The sequence below is a fragment of the Idiotropiscis lumnitzeri genome, chromosome 2, assembly GCF_059441095.1.
Source record: "Idiotropiscis lumnitzeri isolate Australia: NSW breed Sydney's pygmy pipehorse chromosome 2, RoL_Ilum_1.0, whole genome shotgun sequence".
NCBI classification, from domain to species: domain Eukaryota; kingdom Metazoa; phylum Chordata; class Actinopteri; order Syngnathiformes; family Syngnathidae; genus Idiotropiscis; species Idiotropiscis lumnitzeri.
The window spans coordinates 5322325-5347102 of record NC_142392.1 but is presented as its reverse complement, the minus strand read 5'-3'; the positions used below and the strand labels follow the sequence as shown (position 1 = coordinate 5347102).

The 24778-nt window shown below is 41.6% G+C and overlaps 4 protein-coding genes across 5 annotated transcripts; 2 read left to right on the top strand and 2 right to left on the bottom strand.

Moving 5' to 3' along the window:
* The first annotated feature begins 635 nt into the window (after positions 1 to 635).
* nudt5 (nudix (nucleoside diphosphate linked moiety X)-type motif 5) lies at positions 636 to 3388 on the top strand. The gene is given in 9 exon segments (XM_088287725.1): positions 636 to 884; positions 1069 to 1136; positions 1217 to 1269; positions 1356 to 1463; positions 1552 to 1647; positions 1736 to 1837; positions 2006 to 2053; positions 2056 to 2142; positions 2360 to 3388. Coding segments are annotated over 9 exon segments (729 nt in total). The 5' UTR covers positions 636 to 827; the 3' UTR covers positions 2470 to 3388.
* Positions 3389 to 3815: 427 nt separating this feature from the next.
* fbh1 (F-box DNA helicase 1) lies at positions 3816 to 9825 on the top strand. The gene is made up of 21 exons (XM_088287724.1): positions 3816 to 4100; positions 4178 to 4324; positions 4428 to 4846; positions 5338 to 5474; positions 5561 to 5708; positions 5792 to 5973; positions 6129 to 6203; positions 6331 to 6422; positions 6498 to 6666; positions 6741 to 6954; positions 7025 to 7112; positions 7183 to 7278; positions 7359 to 7495; positions 7571 to 7667; positions 7744 to 7910; positions 8332 to 8404; positions 8475 to 8669; positions 8748 to 8873; positions 8992 to 9098; positions 9175 to 9309; positions 9436 to 9825. The coding sequence occupies exons 1-21, from the start codon at positions 4082 to 4084 to the stop codon at positions 9595 to 9597; spliced, it is 2985 nt and encodes a 994-aa protein (XP_088143850.1). The 5' UTR covers positions 3816 to 4081; the 3' UTR covers positions 9598 to 9825.
* Positions 9826 to 10013: 188 nt separating this feature from the next.
* On the bottom strand, positions 10014 to 17050 carry ipo8 (importin 8). Its single transcript, XM_088287723.1, has 25 exons — positions 16700 to 17050; positions 16449 to 16530; positions 16054 to 16210; positions 15627 to 15785; positions 15370 to 15526; positions 15185 to 15274; positions 14982 to 15076; positions 14799 to 14883; positions 14578 to 14712; positions 14290 to 14389; positions 14093 to 14169; positions 13899 to 14015; positions 13682 to 13771; positions 13325 to 13490; positions 13079 to 13239; positions 12813 to 12938; positions 12596 to 12662; positions 12321 to 12446; positions 12146 to 12243; positions 11978 to 12073; positions 11600 to 11820; positions 11222 to 11427; positions 10899 to 11129; positions 10653 to 10782; positions 10014 to 10530 (listed from the first exon to the last, which is right to left on the bottom strand). Coding segments are annotated over exons 1-25 (3057 nt in total). The 5' UTR covers positions 16784 to 17050; the 3' UTR covers positions 10014 to 10529.
* A 407-nt stretch (positions 17051 to 17457) lies between these two features.
* caprin2 (caprin family member 2) lies at positions 17458 to 23943 on the bottom strand. Of its 2 annotated transcripts, XM_088280268.1 has the most exons (20): positions 23779 to 23943; positions 22749 to 23000; positions 22589 to 22651; positions 22437 to 22523; positions 22141 to 22379; positions 21953 to 22035; positions 21790 to 21867; positions 21550 to 21587; positions 21180 to 21359; positions 21074 to 21115; positions 20876 to 21001; positions 20659 to 20743; positions 20346 to 20386; positions 20158 to 20253; positions 20018 to 20089; positions 19675 to 19815; positions 19489 to 19588; positions 19337 to 19401; positions 19157 to 19208; positions 17458 to 18311 (listed from the first exon to the last, which is right to left on the bottom strand). In XM_088280268.1, the coding sequence occupies exons 2-20, from the start codon at positions 22983 to 22985 to the stop codon at positions 17737 to 17739; spliced, it is 2400 nt and encodes a 799-aa protein (XP_088136394.1). In that variant the 5' UTR covers positions 22986 to 23000; positions 23779 to 23943; the 3' UTR covers positions 17458 to 17736. The 2 variants fall into 2 exon arrangements, with proteins under 2 accessions (XP_088136394.1, XP_088136403.1); XM_088280277.1 differs by lacking the exon at positions 22437 to 22523.
* Between the last annotated feature and the right edge of the window lie 835 nt (positions 23944 to 24778).

Genomic DNA, 24778 nt, shown 5'->3' with positions numbered 1-24778 from the left:
AATTCCGTTATTAAAATTAATGAAGACTAATTTCATATTATGACAATCATAAACCCCCCCATTGCTTTATTTTATGCAATATTTGTGTTTAAATATTTCTGGTACCATACAAACGACTAGTACATTGCAATAACAACAGTGGAACGTTACCGGGGAAGGATTTTTATGTTACACTCATCTTCAGAAATGTTCCACGATTAAGATGAGAAAAAAGTTAAAGCGTCACATTAAGTCTAAATCATCATCCTACCTTCACGGTGGAGTGATTTGCAGTAAAATAACAACGATTAAATTAAATACTTGTTACTGACGTGGACAATTAGTACACCAATAGAAAGTGCATAGTTAATAATTTAGTTTTTGCTTTTGTAACACGTACGAGAATAATCTTTTTGTAGAATGTCTCCGGTATCATGACTCAACTTCAGGAAACAAAATTAAAATCAATCCCAATTTATTTTTTTGGTCTGACAACAAGGAGATAATTATTATTTCAACATTAGAATTGTGAATCAAATTATTTTACAGGACGAGATACTTCGGGTGGTGTTCACGGTACCCGGAAGTAATAACAGCATGAGCGCTCGTCTACGTCATTGTCTTCTCGGACTTGGTTAGTGTGGTTTCACGTGAGTCTAGTTTACATATTTCCCAATTCACATGACTGTTTAAAGTTCGAAATTGACACGCTGTTAACTTGATTGCCTGCGTAAAGTTTAGCTGCGCCGGTATAGGTCCACGCAACAAAGTTATTTTAATTGAACGTAAACATCCAACGGCTTAATCGAATAATGGTGGCTTGAATTGATCATTTTTCAGAAAATACAATGAACCACACTGAAGATTCCAAGGAGACGACAGCGCCACACGTCGTAAAAGAAGAGGTATGTTTTAGCGACTTTTTCGAAGTATTACAGTTACTCCAAGTCCACACGAATTGCGAATGCGCGGTCACGTCGCATAAGTGGGTCAGATCTGCACATCCGTGCAATGGCACGTAAACGCATCAGTTGCCTTTTGGATCACTCAGAAAATGTAGGAGGATGAAATGGTGTCTTTTTGTTCCAGCTCTTGGCATCAGGGAGATGGGTGAAGCTGGAGAAGACCACCTATGTGGACCCTGCTGGAAACACCAGGCATGATGATGATTTTCTGCCACGATATAAAGTATCACTCAAGATTTTTTCTGTCGTGTCCTAATGTGTTCGTCCACCAGGATCTGGGAGACTGTGAGGAGGACAACTAGGCAAACCAACACAGATGCAGATGGTAGTTCAGGGAGGGGTTCTCAAACCTTTTTTTTTTTTTTTAGACCAAGTGGATAGAAGTCACTCTTGAACATGGTTTGCCCGCAGGTGTCGGCATCATCGCGCTGCTGAAGAGGACGCTGCACAAAGACTGCGTGGTGATGGTGAAGCAGTTTCGTCCGCCGATGGGATGCTTCACGCTGGAGTTTCCTGCAGGTGAGAAAACCGTTGAAAGGGTATTTCTATAAAAACGTTGAAGCGTTAAATCCAAGTTGAAGTTTTAAAAGTGTTTGTCTCTGCTCAGGCTTGATCGACGAAGGTGAGAGCGCAGCGGCGGCCGCTCTGAGGGAGCTGAAGGAAGAAACGGGCTACAAAGGCGAAGTCGTCGGCGTGACGCCAGGTGTTGTTTAATGATCACATACGTTATTGCATTTGGTGAGCTACAAATTCGGCGCTCTGGAAACACATTTTGTTGTTGCGCAATGCAGTGACTTGTCTGGACCCCGGCTTGTCCAACTGCACCACCCAGATTGTCATGGTCAACATCAATGGAGATGAAATGGAGAATATTAACCCGACACAACAGCTGGGTGAGGGAGACTGAGAAGTTTTGTTTTCTTGTTTGCCCTACACTCGCTTCAACAACATATCAGCATGTGACAATAATGCGGCGCACATGACATCAGAGCTGACCAATTCCAAAGCACAGTGTAAGATTCCATTTTTTGACCTAATTTTTCTCTTGTGTTTCTCTTCAGGTGATGGCGGTAAGTTGAGTCTATTATATTTTCCAAAATAATCCTCCCATTGAATGAGGTAGATAATTTTTTATTTTTTTCAGAATTCGTGGAAGTCATTCTTTTACCTCTAGATGAATTCCAGACGAAAATAGATGGTGAGATATTATTATTATTATGATGCTGTTTTTGCACTCAGGCCAAAGCCATGTGTAAGATAAAAGTATTGCTTTGGCGCCATCTTGTCACATTTATAGGCAATTTTAAACCTTATTTGGCGGCGGCATCAATTACTTACAGATTGACGCTATTGGCATGAGTGCCCGGACGCTTAAATAGTATTTAATAATTCTTTACCTGTGTTTCATTCTGTAGAGCTGTTGAAGAAAGAAGAAATCGTTGTGGATGCCAAGGTTTACATTTTCGCCATGGGGATGGTGCAGGCCTTTTTCAAGCCGAGGGAGCTCCCTGTGCTCAAGCAGTGAAACAACAGCGGCAGAAATAGTATTATTACATAGGAGCCAACGCCTTAAGACCATTTTAAATTCTATGATGTGCAAAACCTCCAAAGTGAAATTCTAAGTCCAAAAAAAGCTGACAAATATTACTGTAGTTGTTTGTTTCCCATATGTCATGTTTCTGAATGTTCACGCCATATTTCATTTCAGGTAATAGTCACAGTCATAGGAAGTATGGTCGAGATCATGTTTCAGGTTTTTACGACATTCTATTAGTGGGCCAAGTTACGTTTTGTGACTGTAATACATTCCTGAACACGCACTAACATATTGTTACTAACTTAGTAGGACGTGCACATATACAATACAATTTTATTTTTAAAGCACATTTCACAACAGATGGAGCTGTAACAAAGCGCTTTCCATATGGTGGAATATAAATTAGCAGGTAATAAGAACACAAATTAAAACACATTTACAACAGATACCGGGAACAGTCTTGTGTTGAGTGGAAAGCTAACAAATAAAAATGTGTCTTCAAACGGGTTTTGAAAATAAACAGAGAGGGGGCTTGCCTATGACACATATGACAGTTAAAAAACTCATTGGTGAAGGCCTTTTGATGGTTTGATATTTGTGCTTCTTTTTCCAAATGTTAATGGCTGCTTCGGTGCTGTGTTGATTGTCATTTCATCCATTAACGTTTCCATTGTCGCTGAGGTTTCATTGTCTCTCAATTTCAACTCTAAGATACAAAGTACAAAAAGTTACTGTGGAACAATCATCCTTACATTGATGCTGTACTTAGCCCAGGGACTAGAATTTGCTGACTAATTAATAAATGTATTACTACCTATGATCATGTGTGAATCTTCTATTTAAAAAAAAAATACAGTACTGTATTATCACAGGGCATGTTCAATTGTCAATAAAGATTTAAAAAATGCTTTGCTAGTAAGAGCTAAATGTTCCAAAAAAGGATGACAATGTTATCTCCAACCCCTACTTATGTCTACAAATGCGTAATTTTAATAATTAAATGATAACATTTATTTAAAAAAAATCTTTGAATTTGAATATATAGTTGAAATGTAGTATAATTGTAATCCACTCATGGTGTTAGTTTACTCAATATACCATTATTTTAGAAATTAATGAAAATGCAAATTATACTTATTTTAGCCCCATTAACCATTTTAACAAAAAAAATTACACTTTATTTTTATGACTTGGGCAAGCAATTATAAGATTAAATGTAATCGAACTTTGAATTACGTCAATTCAAAAAAATATAACGGAAAAAAAATAGAATGCTATTACACCTTCTCTCCACACGACGGCAGTAAGCGTCTTAAAGCAAAGACGAAAGCTACCAAGCGTGTCCGACAAGATCACTTCCGCCAAAACAACTCTTCGACTTCTTTTTTTATCTTAACTTGAAATTAACACAGAGTGACGGCACGATCATAACACGCATTTATTTCTAGTAAAAATACTTTCACTACGTGAGGTGACTCGATTATAATCTGTGTTATGGGCGCTTGCAAACGTTTACCTCCCAATTTTCAATAGTTAATAGCAGCACTAAATGTTGTTGATCAAATCCAGGTACTGTACATGCTGAACAAAAGAAAAGACTATGGAAGTAGCTGTAAAAGGTAAGTCTCCAACACAAGTCGAATGGATTTTGTTGTCATGGTGGTGTTTTTGAATTGACGTCATTTATTTGTCGAAGGGAGGGCAAAGAGGAGGCATTTAAATGCAGACGAACTAGAAAAAAGTGAAGCGGCTCTCGAAGCCCTCACCAACCCCCAAAATTTAAGCAGAAGCCGGAGCAGCACTTCCAGTCTCAACCCAAGGACTACCAAGAGACAGAAATGTGGTGATTACATTCAATTACATTTGACAGTTGATTGGTGATGGCGTTCAGCGCCGTGGGTTGTGATGGGAGACAATAATAATGTGTTCTTAAAATTTCATGACAGACTCAGATACCTCCAGTGCTGAAAACGGCTTCCCCACATGCACAAATGGACTCAACGGCGAACCAGAAGACGCGGTTGGCTTGGATGAGGACGATGAGGTCTTGTTGCCCTCAGACCTCGAGGAACAGCCTGAAAACAAGGACATCGACTACTTAGAGGGAATAACGGCCGACATGTTTGAAGAGGAGTTTGACTGCTCTGACAAGTTGGTGTACGAGGAGCCGGAGGTGGAGGCCCTGCCCGACGCCGCCTACGGTCTCCTAGGCAGCAGCAAGGAGCTTCTGCAACCTCAGGGTTGTATTGACGACCTCCCGGAGGAGGTGCTCAGGCAGGTCCTCAGCCTCCTTCCGGCTCGAGACCTGTACAGGAGCGCCAGACTTGTGTGCCATCGCTGGGATGACATGATTGAGGATGCCATGGTGAGACATGCCACAAAGGCTTTCGCTAAGATGGAAATAAAGTGGGACAAAAGTTGGGATACATCAATTTTTTTCCCATGGTTTAACTGGCTCCAAAGTAGCCTTCCCTTTCATTCCTCCCTCCATCCCTTCTCTCCTTCCTTCCTTAACGTCCTTGATACCCATCTTTCATCTTAGCTCCTTCTTTCATCTCATTCTATTCAAGCCTTTTAAATCTGAAACTCCAAATTGGATGCACGCCACAACCACAATGTTTTTTTTTCTTTTGGAATGCAAAACAACAGTCTTTAAAATGCCTTGCAAAGAGGCGTAAGGTGCAAAGTCCCTCATTTATATTCCATTCATTTGTAAAAAATCTGGTGGTTTCCTAACTTCCTTCCATTGATCCACCCTCGCCTATCCTGTCCTTAAATGAGAAAATATAAACGGTAAACCTACCCCTTTGCAATGTGCAGCCCGCGCACTATACTCTTGGTTGTTCCTTTTTCCAGTTTATGCCATTCAAGAAACAATACTATCGCTACATGATGCATGAAGAGGTCACAGTGGCGGAGGTGACCTCCTCATTGATCAAGAGCGGCATCATAAAGCCAGCAATGTCACAGCACGGCATCCGGAACCTTGTTATGTAAGTTTATTTAGTTTTTATTTGTGAAGTAGCATTTGTCTCTCCTGCTTTCCAAATGTTAATCGAGGCTCTTTGTCGGAGGACAGTTCATTGGCGCAACATAAGTTCGGCGAGAGGGTGAATCCGACGGAAGTTCTGGAGCGTGTGAAGAAACATCGCTTTTTTCCTCATGCGGAGGCCTCCATCCGATTACGCATTCGGAATGTGCCCAAGTGTCAAAATCTGGATGTCGAGGTTCGGCTGACACACTCTCACAATTTATGGAGTATGCGCTTTGTCTGGAAACGTTTCGGTAACGTGTGTTTGAATCCCCGAAGGGCCCCAACCCGTTTGCAGCCATGGCGGTGATATTACTCCTCAGTGAGAGCGTCGACGACGTGCAGGCTTTGGTGACGTTGCTGGAGGGCTGCATGTCGTACGGCGCCGTCACCGAGTTCCTCAGTCACATGGCCACGGTTCTGCTCGCCGCCGTGAGGCACAAGGTTAAGATTAGCGAGAGGTGAGGCCGTTAATACGGAATCTTTTTGTTTGTTTGTTTTCTATCCCAATGGAAAATTGACTTGTCTAAATATGCCACAAGATGGCGCCAAAGCTACTAGTAGAAAGTAATACAGTAATATATCTTCTTTAACATTTTTTGGGGTTGCTTCCCAGGTTGCATTACAACATCTATTATGTTCTTCACCTGAGAGAGAACGGACCCTTTTCTGTTTGCTCCCCGGATGACAGGTGAGACCAGTTTTGTGATTTCAATACTCAAAATAAGTAATGTGATCAAGAAATGGTCTGTATTCCAACTAAAATTATTTTGTGTGGCTTGAATGTTCACCAAGGCATCTTTTTGCTTTCCTGCCAGGGGCTCACGCATGACAATGACCTCGGAACAGCTGCACATCCTCAGCCACGACATTCAGAAAGACCACTTGGTGAAGATTGTGGCTTTTGCAGGTGCGGTGAACTTTCACACTTAAAATTTCGAGAACAAATCAAATCTCGCCGGCTAACACACCTTTTGCGTCAAAGGCACGGGGAAGACGACCACGCTGATCAAGTACGCCGAGCAGCGGCCGCACCTCCGCTTCCTCTACGTCGCCTTCAACAAGTCGGTGGCTAGCGAGGCCTCGCAACGTTTCCCGCCCAACGTGGACTGCAAGACTGTCCACTCGATGGCCTATAGAGACATCGGAAATTTGTGAGAAGCGTGCGCCATGAAATGTCCAAATTCATACGGATTCCGATTTTGAGATTTCATTTCTGTGTCAAAAGGTACCAAAAGAAGCTCACCTTTAATCTGAATGCATTCTTCATCAACACGGTCCTGCCCAAAGGCCGAGGGGGGTACGCCAAGGCCAAAGTGGTGGCCACGACTCTTAACAGCTTCATGGCTTCCGTTGACGAGACCATCGGCTTGAGTCACGTGCCTAGCGCGCAAGTGAGTCTTCAAGGACTCAAAACGCACATAACTGAAGAAGAAAAACAGGTGAGGAGTCAAGATGGGTGTGGAAAAAAGTGAATTGCTTAAATGTTCATTCATCTTTTTGCACGTGTAGTTGTACGTCCGAGATGCAAGGAACATTTGGACCAAAATGAAGGACCTCAATGAGACGGAAGAAAAAAGCTACCGTATGACTCACGACGGTAAAACAATGACTTATCTTCTGTGGTGTGTGTATTTCGGATAATTCAAAATGGTTCTTTTCTCCGCCAGGTTACCTCAAGTTATGGCAGCTCCAAAAGCCAAAGGTCCGCCTCTCCGACCAATACGACGTGATTTTCATCGACGAAGCGCAGGACTGCACGCCGAGTGTGTCCCTCAACGAGTCACTTTCTTTCCTTTTGTCGTCGTTGCTTTCCTTCATCCCTCCCGTCTGCTCTCTTCTTCAGGCATCATGGACGTGCTGTTGATCCAGAAATGTGGCAAAATGCTGGTCGGCGATCCCCACCAGCAGATTTACACCTTCAGAGGAGCCATTAATGCGTTGCAGACGGTGGAGCACACGCACATTTACTACCTAACGCAGGTTTGCGCACACAATCACAGACTATTCAAAAAATACTTTTTTTACGTCGCCGTTAAGTCATCTTCTATCGTCCAGAGTTTCCGCTTTGGCGCCGAGATCGCTTTCGTCGGTGCTAGCATCCTCACAGTATGCAAGAACGTCCACAAAATCCTCGTTGGCGGAAGGCAGAAAGGTAAACGGCTAACGCGAAAATAACCGGTCCTTTTTCTCTCCAACATACGTGATCAATTTTCTTGCACATTTCGCAGGCGGTGTGTTTGATGAGCAATCCGCACAAGCTCAGCAGGATGTCGCCAACGGGAAGAGTCCGAGCAAGGGAAACACGGCCATCTTGTTCAGGTGCAATTTGGGCGTGTTCAGCGAAGCCGTGCGGCTGACCGAGGCCAACACGGAGTGCAGCATCTACTTCGTAGGCGTGAGTGTCTTGTCTATACACGCCATTTTTTAATTCGCCTACCCCACAGAATAAATTTTTTTTACAATATGAATTACCGTTTCATCATCTTTTGATTTATTTGAGGTAAAATGATATTTTTAATACTAGTCTTTATTTTATTAATTATAATAATTAAATGATATTTTATGTAATGTAATTTGAATCAAATAATTTATTTTAATTTTAATCAGAATTAAAAAGTTGCAAACAATTGTGGGCCAGATTAAAGAACGGTGCTGCCCATATGTGGCCCGCCTGCCATACGTTGCCCACCCCCGTTATAGTCTGAGCTATTGCTGCCGTTACATACCCCCCCCCCCTTGCCAAAAAAAAAAAAGAAAACAGATTTGAGTGACGTTTGTGTCATTCTAGCTCACTGTAGATTCTCTTTACCTCACAGGGCGTGGACAACATCGGCTTGAATAAGATCAAGGACATTTGGTACCTAATGGAAGACAAAGAAAACCGCAAACGTGAGGCTCACACACAGCATTTTGCTCCGTTTGCGCTAGCTGAGGAAATGATTGTCGTTCTCCTTCTCAGTGATCAGGGACCACCTCATTGGATCGTTTGCAAACATCAAACAAAACTCCTTTGAGGCGCTCAAGCTCTACGCTCTCAAGACCGAGGACCGAGACTTGGAGGCCAAGATCACAATTGTGGCCAAATACAAAAGTCGCATCCCCGATCTGGTGAGGAGTCTGAGGAGGCACTCGGAAGTCAACCCTAAAAAAGCCGGTATGCACTTTATGACAATTAAAAGGAAAAAAAAAACCTAAACATTGTAGTCGATTAATATTTTGTGCTTTCTTCCAGACTTCATACTTGGCACGGTCCACAAAGCTAAAGGCCTGGAATTTGAAATCGTGATGGTCAGTGACGACTTTGTCAACGTTCCCTGCTCCAGACACAACCACCACCACTGCAACGACTTTGCTTTTTGTGAGTTTGTCAATTTGTTTTCAGCCAAGATTTCAATAAGCAAACAAATTAAAATTGTACCCAAAGGTACCACTGTATTTGACTTTTTTTTGGTTCCATTTCTAATTTGATCTCTCAGGTAAAATCCCCCACGATGAATGGAACCTGCTCTATGTGGCGGTGACTCGCGCTAAAACGACGCTGATCATCACACGGAGCATCCGTCGAATCATCACCCAGACTGGCGTAGGACTTGATCACACGCTCGCATGTTGTACACACCGTCCACGTGAAAGTCATTTATTTACCTTATCATCGACAGGAGTATTTCTTAAAGTCGGTGATGCCCAGCGCTCCGTTGAAAACGGCCGAGACGCCGCCGTGCATCGTTTCCGCCTGTCCCAACTGCATCACGCCCGAGGCCGCTTTCATGATGTTCAAAAGACAGATGACATATGTAAGGACATTCAGCAACTTTCAAAAAAAAATAAAAAAAATCTTAAAAAAGCGTTATTGCGTTTGGAGCCACAGACAAAAAGTTTGACTATTTATTTCTTATTGTGGATCTTTTGTCTCCGTGCAGGCGAGTGGGCAATCTCGCGAGGGTGCACTCTGCGAAAGGTGTGTGTGGACTCGCGTGGGCCCGATCGCTTACCTCATGACCGACGATGTCCTCTCCATGGCTGAAGTTCCAGAACGCTTCAACCAGCATTTATTCCACGTCATTTTCCACGCACCATTCTGATTGGAAGTGACTGGAAATTATTCTTTTTCTGTAACAGAAAACTTGGGATTGGGTTATCATTTTTTTTTTAGGAAGCACCTTTGCTGTCGGATTGTTTTATACTAAACTCCTCGTTTGAAGAAAAAGAAACTTGGGACTGAATTGTCTTGGATTTTTACCGACTGAAATTAAAAAAAAATGTTTAATCATTTGTAAATATACAAAACAGTAAAGACATTCCTACCGCGACCGAGTTTGATGTGGTCTGTCAAATGAACATTTATTTTGTGCGTTCCCATGCTTGGAGTCGACACCTACAAAAAGACGCCACAAGATGGCGACAAGTTATTAGCACCATTTCATCAATCTTGAAATTTTTAAAAGCACTCACACATTTTTTTATTTTAGTGTATAAATTGAGCAACAAAAACATACTGTGAGATGTTAGATGATTTTATGATTTTCTAAATTGTTTCAGTAAAATTCTTCAGTACACAAAACAAGTAAACCCAAAGCCGAGCTTCCGTTTCTTACTTGTGACACAATCTCCAGATTGCAGACAGTATATCAAAAGTAAGCAGCCTGACAAAAATCTTAATCGTCCAAATTTCATCCAATGACATTTTTGCTACAGCAACAGTGACATGAGATTGTATTACACATATGACACAAACACTTATTTGTGTTTAATTCTTTGAGAACACACACTGGCACGCAATGCATTTCACTAACAGTAAGAATTATTACTATGACTTTTTTTTTTTTTTTAATGTCAAGAAAATATAAATACAGTCTGTCCTGGTGGATACCATAACTGGAACTATTTGACTCGCACGTCTCAAAAGACAGTCCGACAGAACGTTGAGCCAAAGTTGCCTTAAATTCAGACGCTTTCAGAGAAGGTCAGGTCATATCAGCCTCTGTATTCAGAATCCTCAGTAACTTATTGGAACTCTAAAAAAAAAGAAAAAAAAAGAAGTGAACTGTTTGAGCTCATTCTAGCACATTATATTTATAAAATATATAATAATTAACATTATCCATGTTTTTTGTCTGTGACTCGTGTTGCACCTTACCACTGGCCCTTGGTGGCAGTACTCCTCCTCTGCTGTGAGATGCTGTAAATCTCCTGGAGCTGCGTTTTCTGGTCATCACTGAGGGGTGCAGTCAAACACTGGTACCAAGCCACGTCTGTATTCTGGACCCCTGACAGAGAATGTCAGCACAGTAAGTTACAGATTCGAATTTTGTCGTATTACCTGCTAGTTAAAAATGAGTGATGAAACTTGATTGTCCGTTGAGGAGTAGGAAACGTGATTTACTGAGCAGGGCAGATGCAAAGAACTGATATTCATCTTCGCCGTTGTCGTAGTCAAGGGGTGTGCTGTACTCTTCCAGAGGCGTTCCTTCAAAGCAGTCATCATCATCATCATCATCATCCCAGTCGTCATCGTCGTCATTACTCTCGTCTCCCAGACCCATTGGCACGCTGGATTCCTGCTGCGTAACGCTGCATTTTTCATTCACTTCATCCTCATCACTAGGAATCTCCTCTGCAGTTAGAGAATGTAGTCATATTGATGCCAGATCCTTGATGCTCTTTTCAGTCAACATGCTTTTGGCTTCTGAACATTGTGCAACTCACCATTTTGCTCTTCATCCAAAGTCCTCGTGTTGGCCAGCAGGTCAGGTTTGTTGATGTGCCGCGAAGCAGAAATGTGCTTGAGCCCCAAGAAGAGGAGCAGGACGGACGGAAGGATTTGGGCGGCGACGCCCTCCAGCGCCGCTGGACGACTCGGCAGCTCCATCAGCACGGTCAGGCCAATGATGCACATCTTACGGTCATGGATGCTAGGAGCGAATCAAAAATGCTAATGGCGGACATACTGTAGCTCTTTATGAAAGAAAAATGTAAAAATAGTGGAGCCTTTTTAAATTTTTTCCTTTTTAAAAACTGCGACAAAAAACAACAATTAATAAAGGGGAGCATTTTCATCACAGCAGGACAATTGATGTTTCTCACCCAAGGAAGAATTCAGTGTCGTTCATCCACTGGTTGATAAAGTGCGCAGTAATGGTCTGCGGGTTTTGGGAGAAGTGCGCGTTGTCCAAAGTGTGCATAAGAATGGCCGGGCTGTAGTAAAGCGCAGCGATAGCCACCTCCAGGCACATGATCCGAAGCTTGTTGGACTTGACGCCGCGTGTCAAACGCTCCAGCGCTGCCTCCACAAACAGAGGGATACACTGCAGTTGGGAGACATTAAAAAAAAAAAAAGAACTGTCAATCACTTGCTCCAAGTAACGAGTATGCATATCCACTAAGTATGTGTGTGTGTGTATCAATGTCATATATATACGTACACACATGTACTAATCAAGTGATGTCAAGACTATTTCTGACCTGGTCAATTCCTCTGCCTTTGCACTGCAATATGATGACCTCCAACAGTTTGGCAGCGTGACACTCGGCTTCCTCACCTGAATCGGTGGTCAGCACCTGGCACAGATGATCAAAATGCGCTTAACTGTAAAACTCAGAAACTTTTGGTCCGGAACAGAGAAATAATACCTTTTTGCACATGCTGTAGATGATCTCCACATTTTTGGGGTTGGATAGGAAGACATCTGTATCCACGGTGACGTAGTTATGCAAAAGTGGCATCATATCTGCGGTGTGTATAAAAAAAAAATGCTTTAGTGTATGTAAACTTGTGACCACAACTGTCGAGTCAGGTGACACCCACCGGTGAAGTAGTCAAAGGAGTCATGCTGAAAGACCTGATACAGGACGCTCAGCAGCTGCCACATCTGCGGGGAGATGGTCTGGCATGTAAGTCCAAACGCCAGAGACAGAATCTCCTCGTAGAATTCTGTGATTGACACGAATCAAAGTCAAGTTAAGTCTCTCCCAAGTCTCGAGTGCTAAAAATGGCATTCCGAGTCGTCAAGTCAAATGACTCGAGTCCCCAATCTCTGGGGGAAAAAAAAAAAATCACGTGCACAGACACACGGGCCATACCTATGATCGGTTTCTGCAAGACCAGGCCAATCACCTGCAAACAAATATCCTCCAGCTGTTGAGTGATCTGAAGTAGAGGATAAAAAAAAAAGAATTATCTAAATTATAGAGTCTAACAATCAGTACGTGATATGATATTTCATTATTTATTAACCACAAACAATATCCTATCCTACTTGGAAGCATCGCAAACTAAACAACGAGTGAGTAGCGCAACCTCCTTGTGGTCCTCCATGACTGTGAGAATGGTGTCCATGGTGCTCAGGATTCCAAGCGCCATGACAGTCTTGTCCTCATTGTCCTCGTACTCCTCACTCTGAAGAACCCGGGTGAAGATCTCAGCCTGGGAAATACACACGTCGCCATCTTAAAATCAATCAGTCATTAAGCAGCGTGTTTAGAAAATTCAACGTTTTTCCAAACTAAAAGTACAACTTTGGGTGAACCCTCAATAGGGAGTCGTGACAAGTTTGTCTCTCTTACCAGGTTCTGTGTCATGTCAACGGCGATCGCCGCGACTTCTTCGTTGTACTCGCAGATCATCTTCTGAATGACATTTGTCAAATCATCATTCTCGGTCTCTTTCACCACGTGGAGCAGTTGTTGCATAACTGGTCGAATGTGAGGCCGGATGTAGAGCTTTGCTGCCCGTGCACAAACGCGTCACAAAAATTCAATCTTAAAGCTTCAAAATGATTCGATTCGATCCTTCGAAAATATCATACGTACCCTCTTCCTGATTGCTGATCAACATTTGTAAAGCAATGGCAGCCTCCACCTTGACTGGCATCTCGTTGTCATCGACCAGGTCCTTCTTGACCAACTCCACGGCATTCCTCAACGCTATCACGTTGTGGAAATGCAGCTGACTGAAGCAGTGGAGGACCCAGCATGACTGCCAAAAAAAAAAAAGTTGAATCACATATCATGATATGCATTTTTGTTTCCACCCCAAAAATGATTCAGAGAATTAAAAAAAGAGTGCTAATATGTATGAATATAAATTTATCACCCTGGTTATTAAATATATTACAATTGGTTCCAAACGTAATGTTATGTTAATTTTTTAGCGTGTGGTTCACTTACCCGAGCTCGCAAGTAACCCAATCGAGAGTCGAGCAAAGGGAAGACGTAATTTTGCAGCATCAACTCCATTTGCTCCATGTAAATCCGCTTCTGTGGAATGCGCAGCAAAGCCCAACGAAAAGAGAAGTTGAAAAATGTGTATTCAATGGTGTAGACAGTTATAAATTAAAATAATCCATTCCAACTCCAAAATGAGGTGATAGTTTTGTATATGCACCTTAATTAGCAGCTCAGCCAGCGCGCCGATACAATGCAGTGCTCCATCTTTCCTTCGGGCGTCAGATGTGGGATCCATCAGAATGTGGTGGCAGAACTCCATCATTTGAGGCAGAACCTTTTAAGAAAAAAAAAATTGCAATTCTGCGGAGGTGTTTGCAAACCGACACATTCACGGGTAATGCTACTCCTTACCGCCTTTCTCTTTCGTGCGGCATTGCACAAAAGGCTCTGGGCAGCAGTGGCTGGAAGGGCATGATCGTCATAAAGGTCTGTAGGAAAAATAAATAAAAGATTTTCGGAAAAAACATTGCTATCTACATCTTGAGAACAAAAAAAAAAACATTTCGATCATAATATTAATAATCTGCTGAGGTTATATTTATACATACAAAACTTCATGCGGATGTATTCAAATGGGTCTTCCTGCCACAGCCTTTCGTCCTCGTCTTTGTAACACATGAGAGGGAAGATCACCTCCTGACAAATAGTCTGGAAGAGATAAAAGACTCAAATCAATCAAAACAAAAAGATCTCGGTTTTAACAACGTACTAAATACGTATGAGGAGTTCCGGAACAGTCTTTCAGTTTACCAATTTTCCAAATGAATTTAATCCATTGAAACATAAAATCGTAAATCGGACAATTGAGGCGACTGCAATAATTCCGTCGCGCTTACCTGCATGTGAGGCTTCATCTGTTTCCACGTCAGAGAATGGCAAAGTCCCTGGTTGAGATAGTTGAGACACTGCTGGAGAACACGAGGAGTGACATACTGCTTCTGTCTGTATTGATCCACGACCTTCAACAAGACCTAGACGGAGAACAGAAAAAGATAATCGCTAATAAGAAATAGCATTTCTTTGATCTAATATGATTTTAAAGCCCGTTCGCACTTACTTGCTGCAATCCCACCGCGTAGGTCTTTAAGAAGAAATCTGCAAACTCAAAGTACTCTTTTGTCACGTTGCCTGGGCTTCCATATCTGAAAAAAAAAAACAAACAGATTTGTACATACACATTAGACGTAAACATATACACATGTAGGTGACGGCAGAATGTTGTCGTAAAAAAGAAGCTCACCGCTTGAAAAGTCTCGTAATGACGCGCAGCGCCCATTTCTTGCACTTCCACCATGACAACTCAGGACGATCATCTTCATCCAGCTGCAAAGTTTCCTAACAAATGGAGGGAAATGTGAGCTTTGGATCCCTACGCAGCGAACACACGCACAATTAGAGCTATAACGGAGCGGATATACGGTCCGCAATGTAAATTTATCTTACGGCAGGAACATCACGGTCCATTACGGCGCGAAAGACTTCCATCCATTGAGTCATCACTGTATTGTTGATCAGCTGGAGCGGAAGCGAGTACTGCGGAGCAAGAAGGACACATAAAAATGATTTATAAAATGTTTTACTCGATAAAATGAATGGATTTGTGGGTTAAAATGAGGGGCAAAACATACCTGAATGAGAGAATGGAAGATTTTAAGGATTTGTTTTTGAATGAGGACCGAGAATATGGTGGCGTCATTCAGCAGCTGGATGATGAGCTGCTGAATCCGCGGTAGAAAGATTTGCATGGCCGCAAGCAATGGCTCCCTCTCATCCGCCTTCCGGTACCTGAAGTGCAAACATGTTGTCCTAAATTGCACTTTCTCCGTCGCTGACAACAACCACAATAACTCGAGTTCGGAAGGAAAATTGTGAAGAGGTTACTCACTCGTAGGTTTTGACGAGTTGGTAGAGAGCCAGCAGGCTGCCATACCAGCTGCCGCTGTTGTTCGACTGCAAGTACAAGCTTAGCTTGTCCACTATGGCAGTCCAACGTCCTGGGAAGTCGTGTTTGATGATCGTTCGAAGACACATGGTCAGCTGGGCGCTGCATACAATCAGTGAAGTTATTACGGGCAGAAGAATGTACAGTTAGACCTAATTAATGTTCAACCAACAAATGTAAATATCTTCAATCCTAATATATATTTTTTTGTTTTAACATTCAACACTTGCAGCACCATTTGAGTAAATAAACACCATCGGCCACAATTTGCAAAATTTGCTCTCGAGTATTCCACACAAACCTGCCAAATTTAAAATTCACATGACAGTAAAGACTTGCATTGTCGAATGAAGGATGAGAAGAGATGTACCGTATGGTCTCAGGACAGCGGATGACGCCCTCCACAATGTGATTTCTGATCTGCTGGCGGTCGTTTTCATGAATATTAAAGGGGAACACCCCTTTTCCCAGAGATGGCTCTCTGTCCTGCCAATATTGGCCAATCATGTTCTTCAGATAGATAGCCGCTGTGACCAGGCATACACAATCAGATAAACATAACAATGTCAACATGAGACATATATAAGAAACTTTCTCACTGAGAGTTGGGTTAGAATGAAGTTAAAGAGGATGACTAGAAAGATACTGAATTAAGTACATTTGATAGGTACATTTCTAGACACTAAATGAGGAGTCTAAATAATCAATATGAAAATTGAAATAAATGTTGGTCCTTAAACAAAACAAAAAAAAAACATTTCATACCTGCTTGCCGAACTGGAAACTCCACCTGCTCCGACACAATGATCTGAAGCAGAGTTGGTGCAAAGTTGATGATTTTGTAGGACTGAAACACACCAGAGCAAGGTCAGAGTTAGACAAAAACAATATTTGAATACTTGCAATTTGCCCCCCTTTTTGATTTGAGCACCTCGCCCCTCCAAAGATCTCGGCACGCCCCTGCCCCATCACCATAGTCAAAGCCTTTCATAATTACAATGAGACGTCTTTAGCACCTGATTGAGTTCATCTTCAGCCGCTCTTCTCAGGTTAGGGTCGATAGTCCCTCTCAAAGCTTGAATTATCCGGTTGGGATCCATGACTTCACTTCATGCAAAAAGCATTTACGCGATTCCCTGAATCCTGAAGGCCGTTATAGAACCGCATTTAATGTCGCCCAAGCCGTGACCAAATTTGACACATAGAGACAAAACAAAATAGTTTTTATGGTGAGGTTCGCTATTGAATAGATCACAGTGTACGTGGGTTCATAGTGGAAGTAATATCGTAGCGGTTTAAAATCCCATCAATCTTTTAAAACAACAAAACTCTGCCGGTGAGCAGCAATTAGAGGACGTAAACGTAAACTAAAAACACACACTTTACGGCATCATTTGAGAGACTCTCTGGAAGTTTGCTGCCACCTTGCGTCTTGGAGTGGTTGCTACCAGAACTCGTCCGTATGTGTGTTATACATTGACGTTTTATTGAAGAAGAATTTAATTTAAACACTTCAGAAATTGCACTAAAAGATGTAAAATTGTCAATTATTTTTCTTTTTTTTAACTGCTCTATCTAATGGCCGTACTGCATTTGTTAAATGACATTTGATTTATTAAACACAGAATGCTCAATAAAATTATTCAGTTTGGTGAGCCGCGCTCTCGTCCCTGGCGATGATGAGTAGAATTTCCGGATCTGCTCCGACAATTTTAGGATTAGAATACAATTAGGAACTCCCGTTCAAAATGAAGAAAATGCAAGCACACAAGTATCACTGCTCATCTTTTATTAAGCCAAATCAAGAGACCAATTTGACCTCTTCAGTTTGGATTTTAATTCAACATACAGGGCCATTTGTGTTCAACACCATACCCACCACCAACACAGTTTGGATTACATAGTTTACGAGTACAGAGGTTTGATAGTCGACCAGAAATCCCGTTCTATATTATAAAGAAGCGTTGTACATGTAGAATACATTTTACATGCTTTTGGGTGAAAAAGGAACGGGGATGCTGGCTGACTTGATGAGTCAACACTTTGGTACAGCTCAGTCCTGGTAAAGCAAGAATCCAGAAAACGTACTATACTTCCAGGTGCTTCCATAAATGGCACCGCGATGCAATCTGAGCCAAACCTGATCCCCTTGGAAGAGAGGCAAGATGGCATGGTTGCTAGCCGTCTCATGATCCGGTGCGCCATCATTGGCGTACGCGGACACCATTACTTCATCATTGCACATGAGATTAATGTAAAGTGGCACATTAATTGCCAGTTTAAGGATGTGGAACATGAACACATACATTCCATTAATAGGACAGGTGAAGCGGCCAAGGTGGGTGTCAAACATCTCTCCAAGGTTGCTGTGCAGCTGATCAAAAACAATGGGCTGGTCAAGGTTGCCTGGAGCAAAGTTGACGGAGCGAGAGGCCGTGAATGCAACTTTCAGCGGCTGGGAGAAAGGGTAAAGTGGCATGGGAAGCAGGGAAGGGTGATGGTGGCCTTGAGGACTATGCGGGACCTCGACGATGGAGACGGGAAGGGAATCGCCATGTCCTGAATCCACCGTTGTGAATTCTTCCGCACGGTCTGGGCTGCTCATCTGTGAGGACTCGCGCCAGGCTGCTGCGGAAACAGAAATAAAATTCCATGTGCGTCTGGGTTTCTTGGGTGTGCTTCATTAGTGTTTATAATCAGAGTTGAAAAAAATAATAAAATAAAGTTTTAGGGTTATCTCACCTGTGCATCGAAAATTCTGTCATTTAATTGAACCCAGCAAAGGTTCCAGAAATTCCATGCCAGATGACGCAAAGTAGCTCCGGGAAATTAAACCTCCTCCTCACTTCACAGTAGTGTTCTTTTCTTCCTATGCTCCACTCTTGCATTTGAGAAAAATGGTGTTCCAAAAAGTTCCAGTTCCGTTTCCACTGTCCTCTGGACATTGCCAATATGCAGTTTGCTTTTTCATGATATGATATTCAACCGCGACGTCCTCCTTGGTCATCTCCCGTAAAGTCCACTTTGGCTCAAACAATGACAGATGGTGCAATCTGACACTTCCTTTACCTTTGAGTTCAGCTTTAATTTCTTCTAAATTTGCCCGGGCTATTTTGTTACTATCGGTATCATCCATCGCTTTTATTTGTCATCAGTTTTGCCTCGCTTTTATTTTTGTTTTCCGCCATTTGTCAGCAAAGCAGAATGTCCATCTCCGCAAATTAGATTTTTTTTTTTGTACCGGCCACTTTCATGAGTTTATTTATTTTTTTTATATCAATTCTGTTGAACCACAATTCCATTTCTGATTTTCATTGCTTACTTGACACCTATATTTTTCTTTTATTAAGCAAGGGGTACCCAACAACTTTATCCACGTGTGTAATATTTCCTTGCCAACTGATATTGGTGGCTGGTTCTTTATTCTCACTATAAATGTTTTTTTAAATGACAATATAAAACGGTGTTCTTACCACTGGAATGATGCTGTACTCCACAAACACAGATATGTTGGGATCCAGAGTCCTGCAAACATATCAAAGGCTATATTTTTTTTTTCTTGAAGTCTACGAATACCGCACTTCTTTGAGGTCAAATCCAAATTTAGTCTACAGCAAAAATAAGAGTAGAGAGAAGTTGAGCAGTTGACTCACTCTTCTCGGAGCACCGAAGAAAGAGCCGTAGTTCTTGAGCTGATTCTGGAAAATGCACGTCTCACCTGCCAAACAGAAATAAAGCATCCAGTATCAAAATTTGCGTCATGTTTAAAATTTTTGACAGACAAAATTTGGCATCAGAGGCATACCCATTGTTTGAGATTCTTCTTCTAAGGGTGCAAACTCAGGCGGTGTTTGGGTGCTGCAATTGGCGTAGGTTGGCTCGACCGTCGCCTCTGGGTTCAAGACCTACAATAAAAGAGACCGGCGTCGAAAAGAGTGCAGATAGAAAGTGTTGCAAAAATTTTTGCTAATCAACAAGTTTGAAGACTTACTGATGGGATATCATGAAATTGCACGGAGGTGACAGTTTGCCTTGCGGGTGGGGTGGAAAATGTGTGCTTGGGAGCCGGGATGGAGATGCTCGGTAGCATTCTGTTACAAGGAGAAATCTTTTCTGATTCAGCGACCAGTGTCTGAGGAAGACAAAGTATGAGCGTGTCAAACAATAACGGAAATAAAGTGATTCCAAGCTTAAATGAGTTTAATCTTTTAAATGCTAGTTTTAAGTCACCATTTAAGTCTCATTAAATAGCCCCACCGCTCTTAAAAAGTGCAACACATTGCAAGTTACTCCAGATTTCCCCAAACATTAATACAGATGGACTTCAAACTGACAGAGATTGCAGACTGTGGCGTGCAAAACAATGGTGAAGAAAATTCCTTCCGTTCAGCCATATGCGGAGTTTCCTGTCGAAAAAAAAAAAATGCAATTTAAACGTATATTCTATAAAGGTCATATTATTGCACAGTCTTACATTTGAGGACATCTCCAGCTGGTAGCTTTTTAGGCCCTGATCCCCATTTATCAGTCTTGTTTTGTGGTCCAGAAGCCTCGAAGGCAGGGGCGTGGACTGTGAAGAGAAAATTAAGGGATTAAACACTACCATGACAAACAGTGGATATTTATTAAAAAATAAATAAATTGTGCGTGATAGAAACTTACATGCATTTCTTTTGGCAGCGGCTCACTTGGGTTTTTTAAAGCTGTTGTTTGGGAGAAAGAAAATTAAGTATGAAATCATTTTTTTTTGGTTAAACTAATAATCCTGATTTGCATTTTTTTTAAATCAGAGCAAAATTGACAGGCAACACATGCAGTATGTTGGGAATAAACTCTAGTTGACAGCGCATTAAATTTGAGAAAAAAAAAATGCCATGACACTTGACTTCAAGTTACTCTTAATTACAATAAAATAAAAATCCAAAAAGCGATGACGTCAATTAAACTCCTCCAATTTCGAGTGGATCAACATTACCCAGAGGGGATGACAATTCTGACGGCTCCCTTTTAAATGTGGACTCTCCATTTTCCAAAGAGAAGTCGCAATCTAGGAGAGAATCCTAGATGGGAACGTAAAATGTTAAAATTAAAACTAAAATGGGTAATCTCCATTGAAGGAAGTTCTAAGAAAGTTATGTTTTTGTATCAGTTTTCTACTACACGGGTCTGGTTATTCAATTGCAACATTCCACCTGCATAAAACTGAAAGAGCCGTGGATCTTGGTCATGAGGTCCTCCAAGTGTTTTTTTCTCTTGATCGGGTCTTTGGGGAAGGTCGGAGAGCTGAATTTCATTCCAGGTAAACCTTTGTGTACGTCCTGCCAAGAACCACAAGGCGTCATGTTAAACTTGAACTATTTTTTTTCTTCAATCAACTATTTTGTACTCACGGTCTTTGTATTTGGTGCTCTTTTAGGTTTTTTCTTCTTTTCCTGAAATCAAAGAAAAAGCATGGGAAATTGTTTTGGGATTTTTTTTTTAACAAAATAAGTTTACCTCTTTACTACTAGTTGATTTGCACTTGGCGGTAACCGGGATTTTGGGGACGACAGTGGCTAAGGCTTTCCATGGTTTGTTGACCGCAGCCTGAGGTAAAACGCCTTTGTCGGAGAACTCCAAATCCCAACAGTCAGGAGGGTCATCCGCTCTCAAAATCATCACGTCGTCCTTAAAATTCTGAGGAAGGACATTCACAGTGTCAACCGTCACCGATATTAAAACCCTTATTTATTCTCCGCCTTAACTATGTACTTCTTTTACAGAGAGATTTAATTGAATAGTTAAGAAAAAAAAGCTATATTAACAGCGATAAAACTTTAGTTGCACCTCTTAAAAAAAAAAATAATAAAAGTGAATGTGACCTTACCTCTTTAGAAACTTCAGGGAGCGTCAACTTTGATTTAACTAGCAAAACACACACACAAATAAATAATGATAAAAAAATCAATAAAATCAGGATTCTGTTGTTAGCCATTGTTGTTCTGTTAAAATCCATCAATATGTATTCTTATTTTATTTATTAGCTTTTATAAATTAGCGAATCAATTCATTTTAATAGCACTACCACGGTCACAACATGGGGTAAAAAAAAACTGCTTGAACATACCTAGAGTTTCTTTGGAAGGAAGACAAGTGAAGTACTTGCATTTTGATAATTTGGTAAGTTCCCCTTTCAGCAATTTAACTGAAAACAAACAAATGAGAACAAAGTAATAATTAATTCGGGAGTGTGTGATGTGGCATGAAGTGTGTCATTCGTCGACACGTACATGTCGATCCGGCCACTGGTTTTTCTTCCCCCTCCAGAAGGTCGACGTACAACACCGCCGCTTGCTCCATCCACTGCTCTAAACTTAAACGCAGCGAGGACAAAATTCAGACAAACGTGACTTTATTATGGTTGCAACCACAGTTTGCAAGTCTTTTCTGATTTTTTTTTTTTTTTTTTTTACATCACCTCAGTCGGTCATCCTGCTTCACTTCGAGCAAGGAGGCCAGCTGGCTCAAGCTGTTGAGATACTTTGCAGGTAGGTAGGGTGCCTGGTTGTGTCCGTTTAGCAGATCTTTCTTCACATGGGCCTGTTGGATGCTGCTAAGGAGGTGTTGGATTTGGAGCACCATGCTGAGCCGCCGCCTCTCCGCCTCCAGCCGTACCAGTTGTTCCCTCTTTACTGCCTTCTTCTGCGACCTCAGCAGCTGCCAAGCAAAGACATCGGCATTTTGGATGCACGCTAATTAATGTGAAACGCTTACGTTTTGCGTCAAGCTGTCCAGGGTTTTATGGAGCTCCTTGGCAAACTCCAGGTTATGCACAACCTGCTCATATTTATCAGTAGCAGCCTAAAAACAAAAACAACTTAGTCACAGCACACTATTTTAGTGTCATATGCAAAATATGGACTCACAATTTGGTCTTTGTTTAGAGCCTCACCCCAGGTCATGCATCTCTTATAGTGTTCTAGTTTCAGCTGAAAATAATAAACATGAAAGAAATGTCAGGCATTTCGTCAACCACACATCCCAATATGCTCTCCAATCTCTCTGGCCACAATTTTGTGTTCCTACCTTCTTTTTCTCCAAGTTTCGAACCTTGTGTTTGAGGCAGATAAGTCCATCTTCAATGTAGGTTTCATACCCATAATAGGCAGTGGGGGAGTCAAAGCTCGGAAGGGCACCGAGGCTTGCAGGCGAGTCTTTCTTTGGACTCAAAACAATCAAAGTGCCTTCCATTCGTTCCTTCTCTTCTGATTGTTCACCAGCGAGTGTGACGCCCACCGTTGGGGAAGGAGGAAGCTGCACCATTGCTAGGCTCCACAACTAGAAGAGAGCGGGAATATTTGTAGTTGCAATGACTAGCACAAAAATACTACAATGTACCAATCCGTTTGTGTGTTTATTGTGAACCAATTCCATTTTTCCATATTAACAAACCTCTTGCTTTCCATCAGCGTAAAAAGCAGGATCTAGGATGAGCTGAAATACTTTGAAAATGGCAAGCACTGAATGAGTTAAGCAGATTTGATAAATAGATTTCCAACATGTTGAAGGGTTTTCTTTTCAAACAATAGAGTAAGCATCTTTGTTTTAAAATTCCAACAAAGAGTTCAGGGAGCTCCCAGAACATTGCATCAACTCTGAACAGCTGTGACATTGTTTTTGCTGCTTGGTTCAGAAATAATTGTGATTCAGAATTTGCTCACATGTGAACAAAATGACATTAAAAGTGCACAGCAAACGCACACTTTGTATCAAATTTAATTCTCACCACTGCTTTACGTTTTTAATGGCGTTTAATGGCATCGTTGAAACAATTGCTTCAACTTAAATGAAGTATGCACATGAGAACGAAACACTTTTGATAGTGAAAAAACAAACTACAACGACGGAGAAAGACTCGTTAGTCATGCCAGCCCGTTTACCGTGCAAGACATGTTCTCATTCATGTAATTTGACGCGATTTCAATTAAACGAAATTAATCGCATCGCCAATCAACCATGCCATCGTTCCAAATGTCAAACCATTTCATTGAATAGCTCGGAAATTCCCATTGGAGGGATGTCGTGCAAGCAAAGAAACAAACAAGCATTCACCAACCTCGTGGTTCTCGTTCGGGCGTTAATTCCAAAATCGAGAGCACTCCCACTCGTTGAGACTTTGCAAGGTGGTGGTCAGTTTGCAGAGGGCGCCCCTGGGTCTGCTTTTGATTTATAGTGAGCTCCGTTTGGAATACTTCCGGTTCTACTTTTTTTCCCCCAAGGCTTCCTCGACCTGTCAGATCAAAAACGGTAGAAAGAATTAATGAATTGGTGGATGTTTCCTGTCTCTTTTGGTCAGAGATAGAACGTTTGCAAGCAGATATTTAAAATTTGGTCAGGGACTGCACAAACAAACAAACACATATTACACACACAACGAATTTATGTATTTATTTATAATAAATGTGTTTATATCTTTTTGTAGTGGGGACAATATGTGACCAAAATGTACGTTATCTTCCAGGCGTTGCCCGCACGCCACGCTGTCGCCACCTGCTGGTCAGTAGGAGAAATGTCGGTGACTAGTGATAACTAAACAACTAAAAAATATACTGGGGGTCACACATGTGGCAAGCAAAATACATGGGTAAGTAACTTTGTAAGAAACAAGAAACTATCTGACTAAATGGAACCTGTGAAACAAATGAAGGGACGCCAACCGACAATCAATAGAGTCCACGACAGTTGGTCGATCAGCAAAGTTGTCACAGGGTGGAATGTTCTCCAATTACCTGTGGAGAAGCATCACAAACACAAAACAACCAAAACATACACACATATGCATCTCATTCAATCTGAATAATGGCAGGCGCTGTAACAAGCAGGTACTGGAGCACCACATGGCATCTGTGTGTGCACGTGCCTCAAAAATTGCTATTTACAGTAGAAGTGCTTGCTGGATTATACTCACCAAAACTGATACCAAGGAACCGATACCTCTCGTAATTTTCATATAAAAATTATTAACCTCTATTTAACTTAATTCGGTGACTTTAATAAATAAGCATTTGAGACTGCCACTATAAAGCAAAAAAGAAAGTTTGATAATGTTATTTTCC

Bases quoted from the DNA above. Each gene is read 5' to 3' on its own strand.
- fbh1 (XM_088287724.1), top strand. The intron at 4,325-4,427 runs GTGATTACATTC...ATTTCATGACAG, and splicing joins TACCAAGAGACAGAAATGTG to ACTCAGATACCTCCAGTGCT. The intron at 7,668-7,743 runs GTAAACGGCTAA...CACATTTCGCAG, and splicing joins CGTTGGCGGAAGGCAGAAAG to GCGGTGTGTTTGATGAGCAA.
- ipo8 (XM_088287723.1), bottom strand. From the start codon at position 16,783: ATGGATCCCAACCGGATAATTCAAGCTTTGAGAGGGACTATCGACCCT. The intron at 14,713-14,798 runs GTAAGTGCGAAC...TTCTCCGTCTAG, and splicing joins ACGCGGTGGGATTGCAGCAA to GTCTTGTTGAAGGTCGTGGA. The intron at 12,663-12,812 runs GTTGCGCTACTC...CCTCTACTTCAG, and splicing joins TCATGGAGGACCACAAGGAG to ATCACTCAACAGCTGGAGGA.
- caprin2 (XM_088280268.1), bottom strand. From the start codon at position 22,985: ATGGTGCAGCTTCCTCCTTCCCCAACGGTGGGCGTCACACTCGCTGGT. The intron at 22,380-22,436 runs GTAAGCGTTTCA...TTTGCTTGGCAG, and splicing joins TGGACAGCTTGACGCAAAAC to CTGCTGAGGTCGCAGAAGAA. The intron at 19,589-19,674 runs GTAAGTCTTCAA...CTTTTATTGTAG, and splicing joins AATTTCATGATATCCCATCA to GTCTTGAACCCAGAGGCGAC.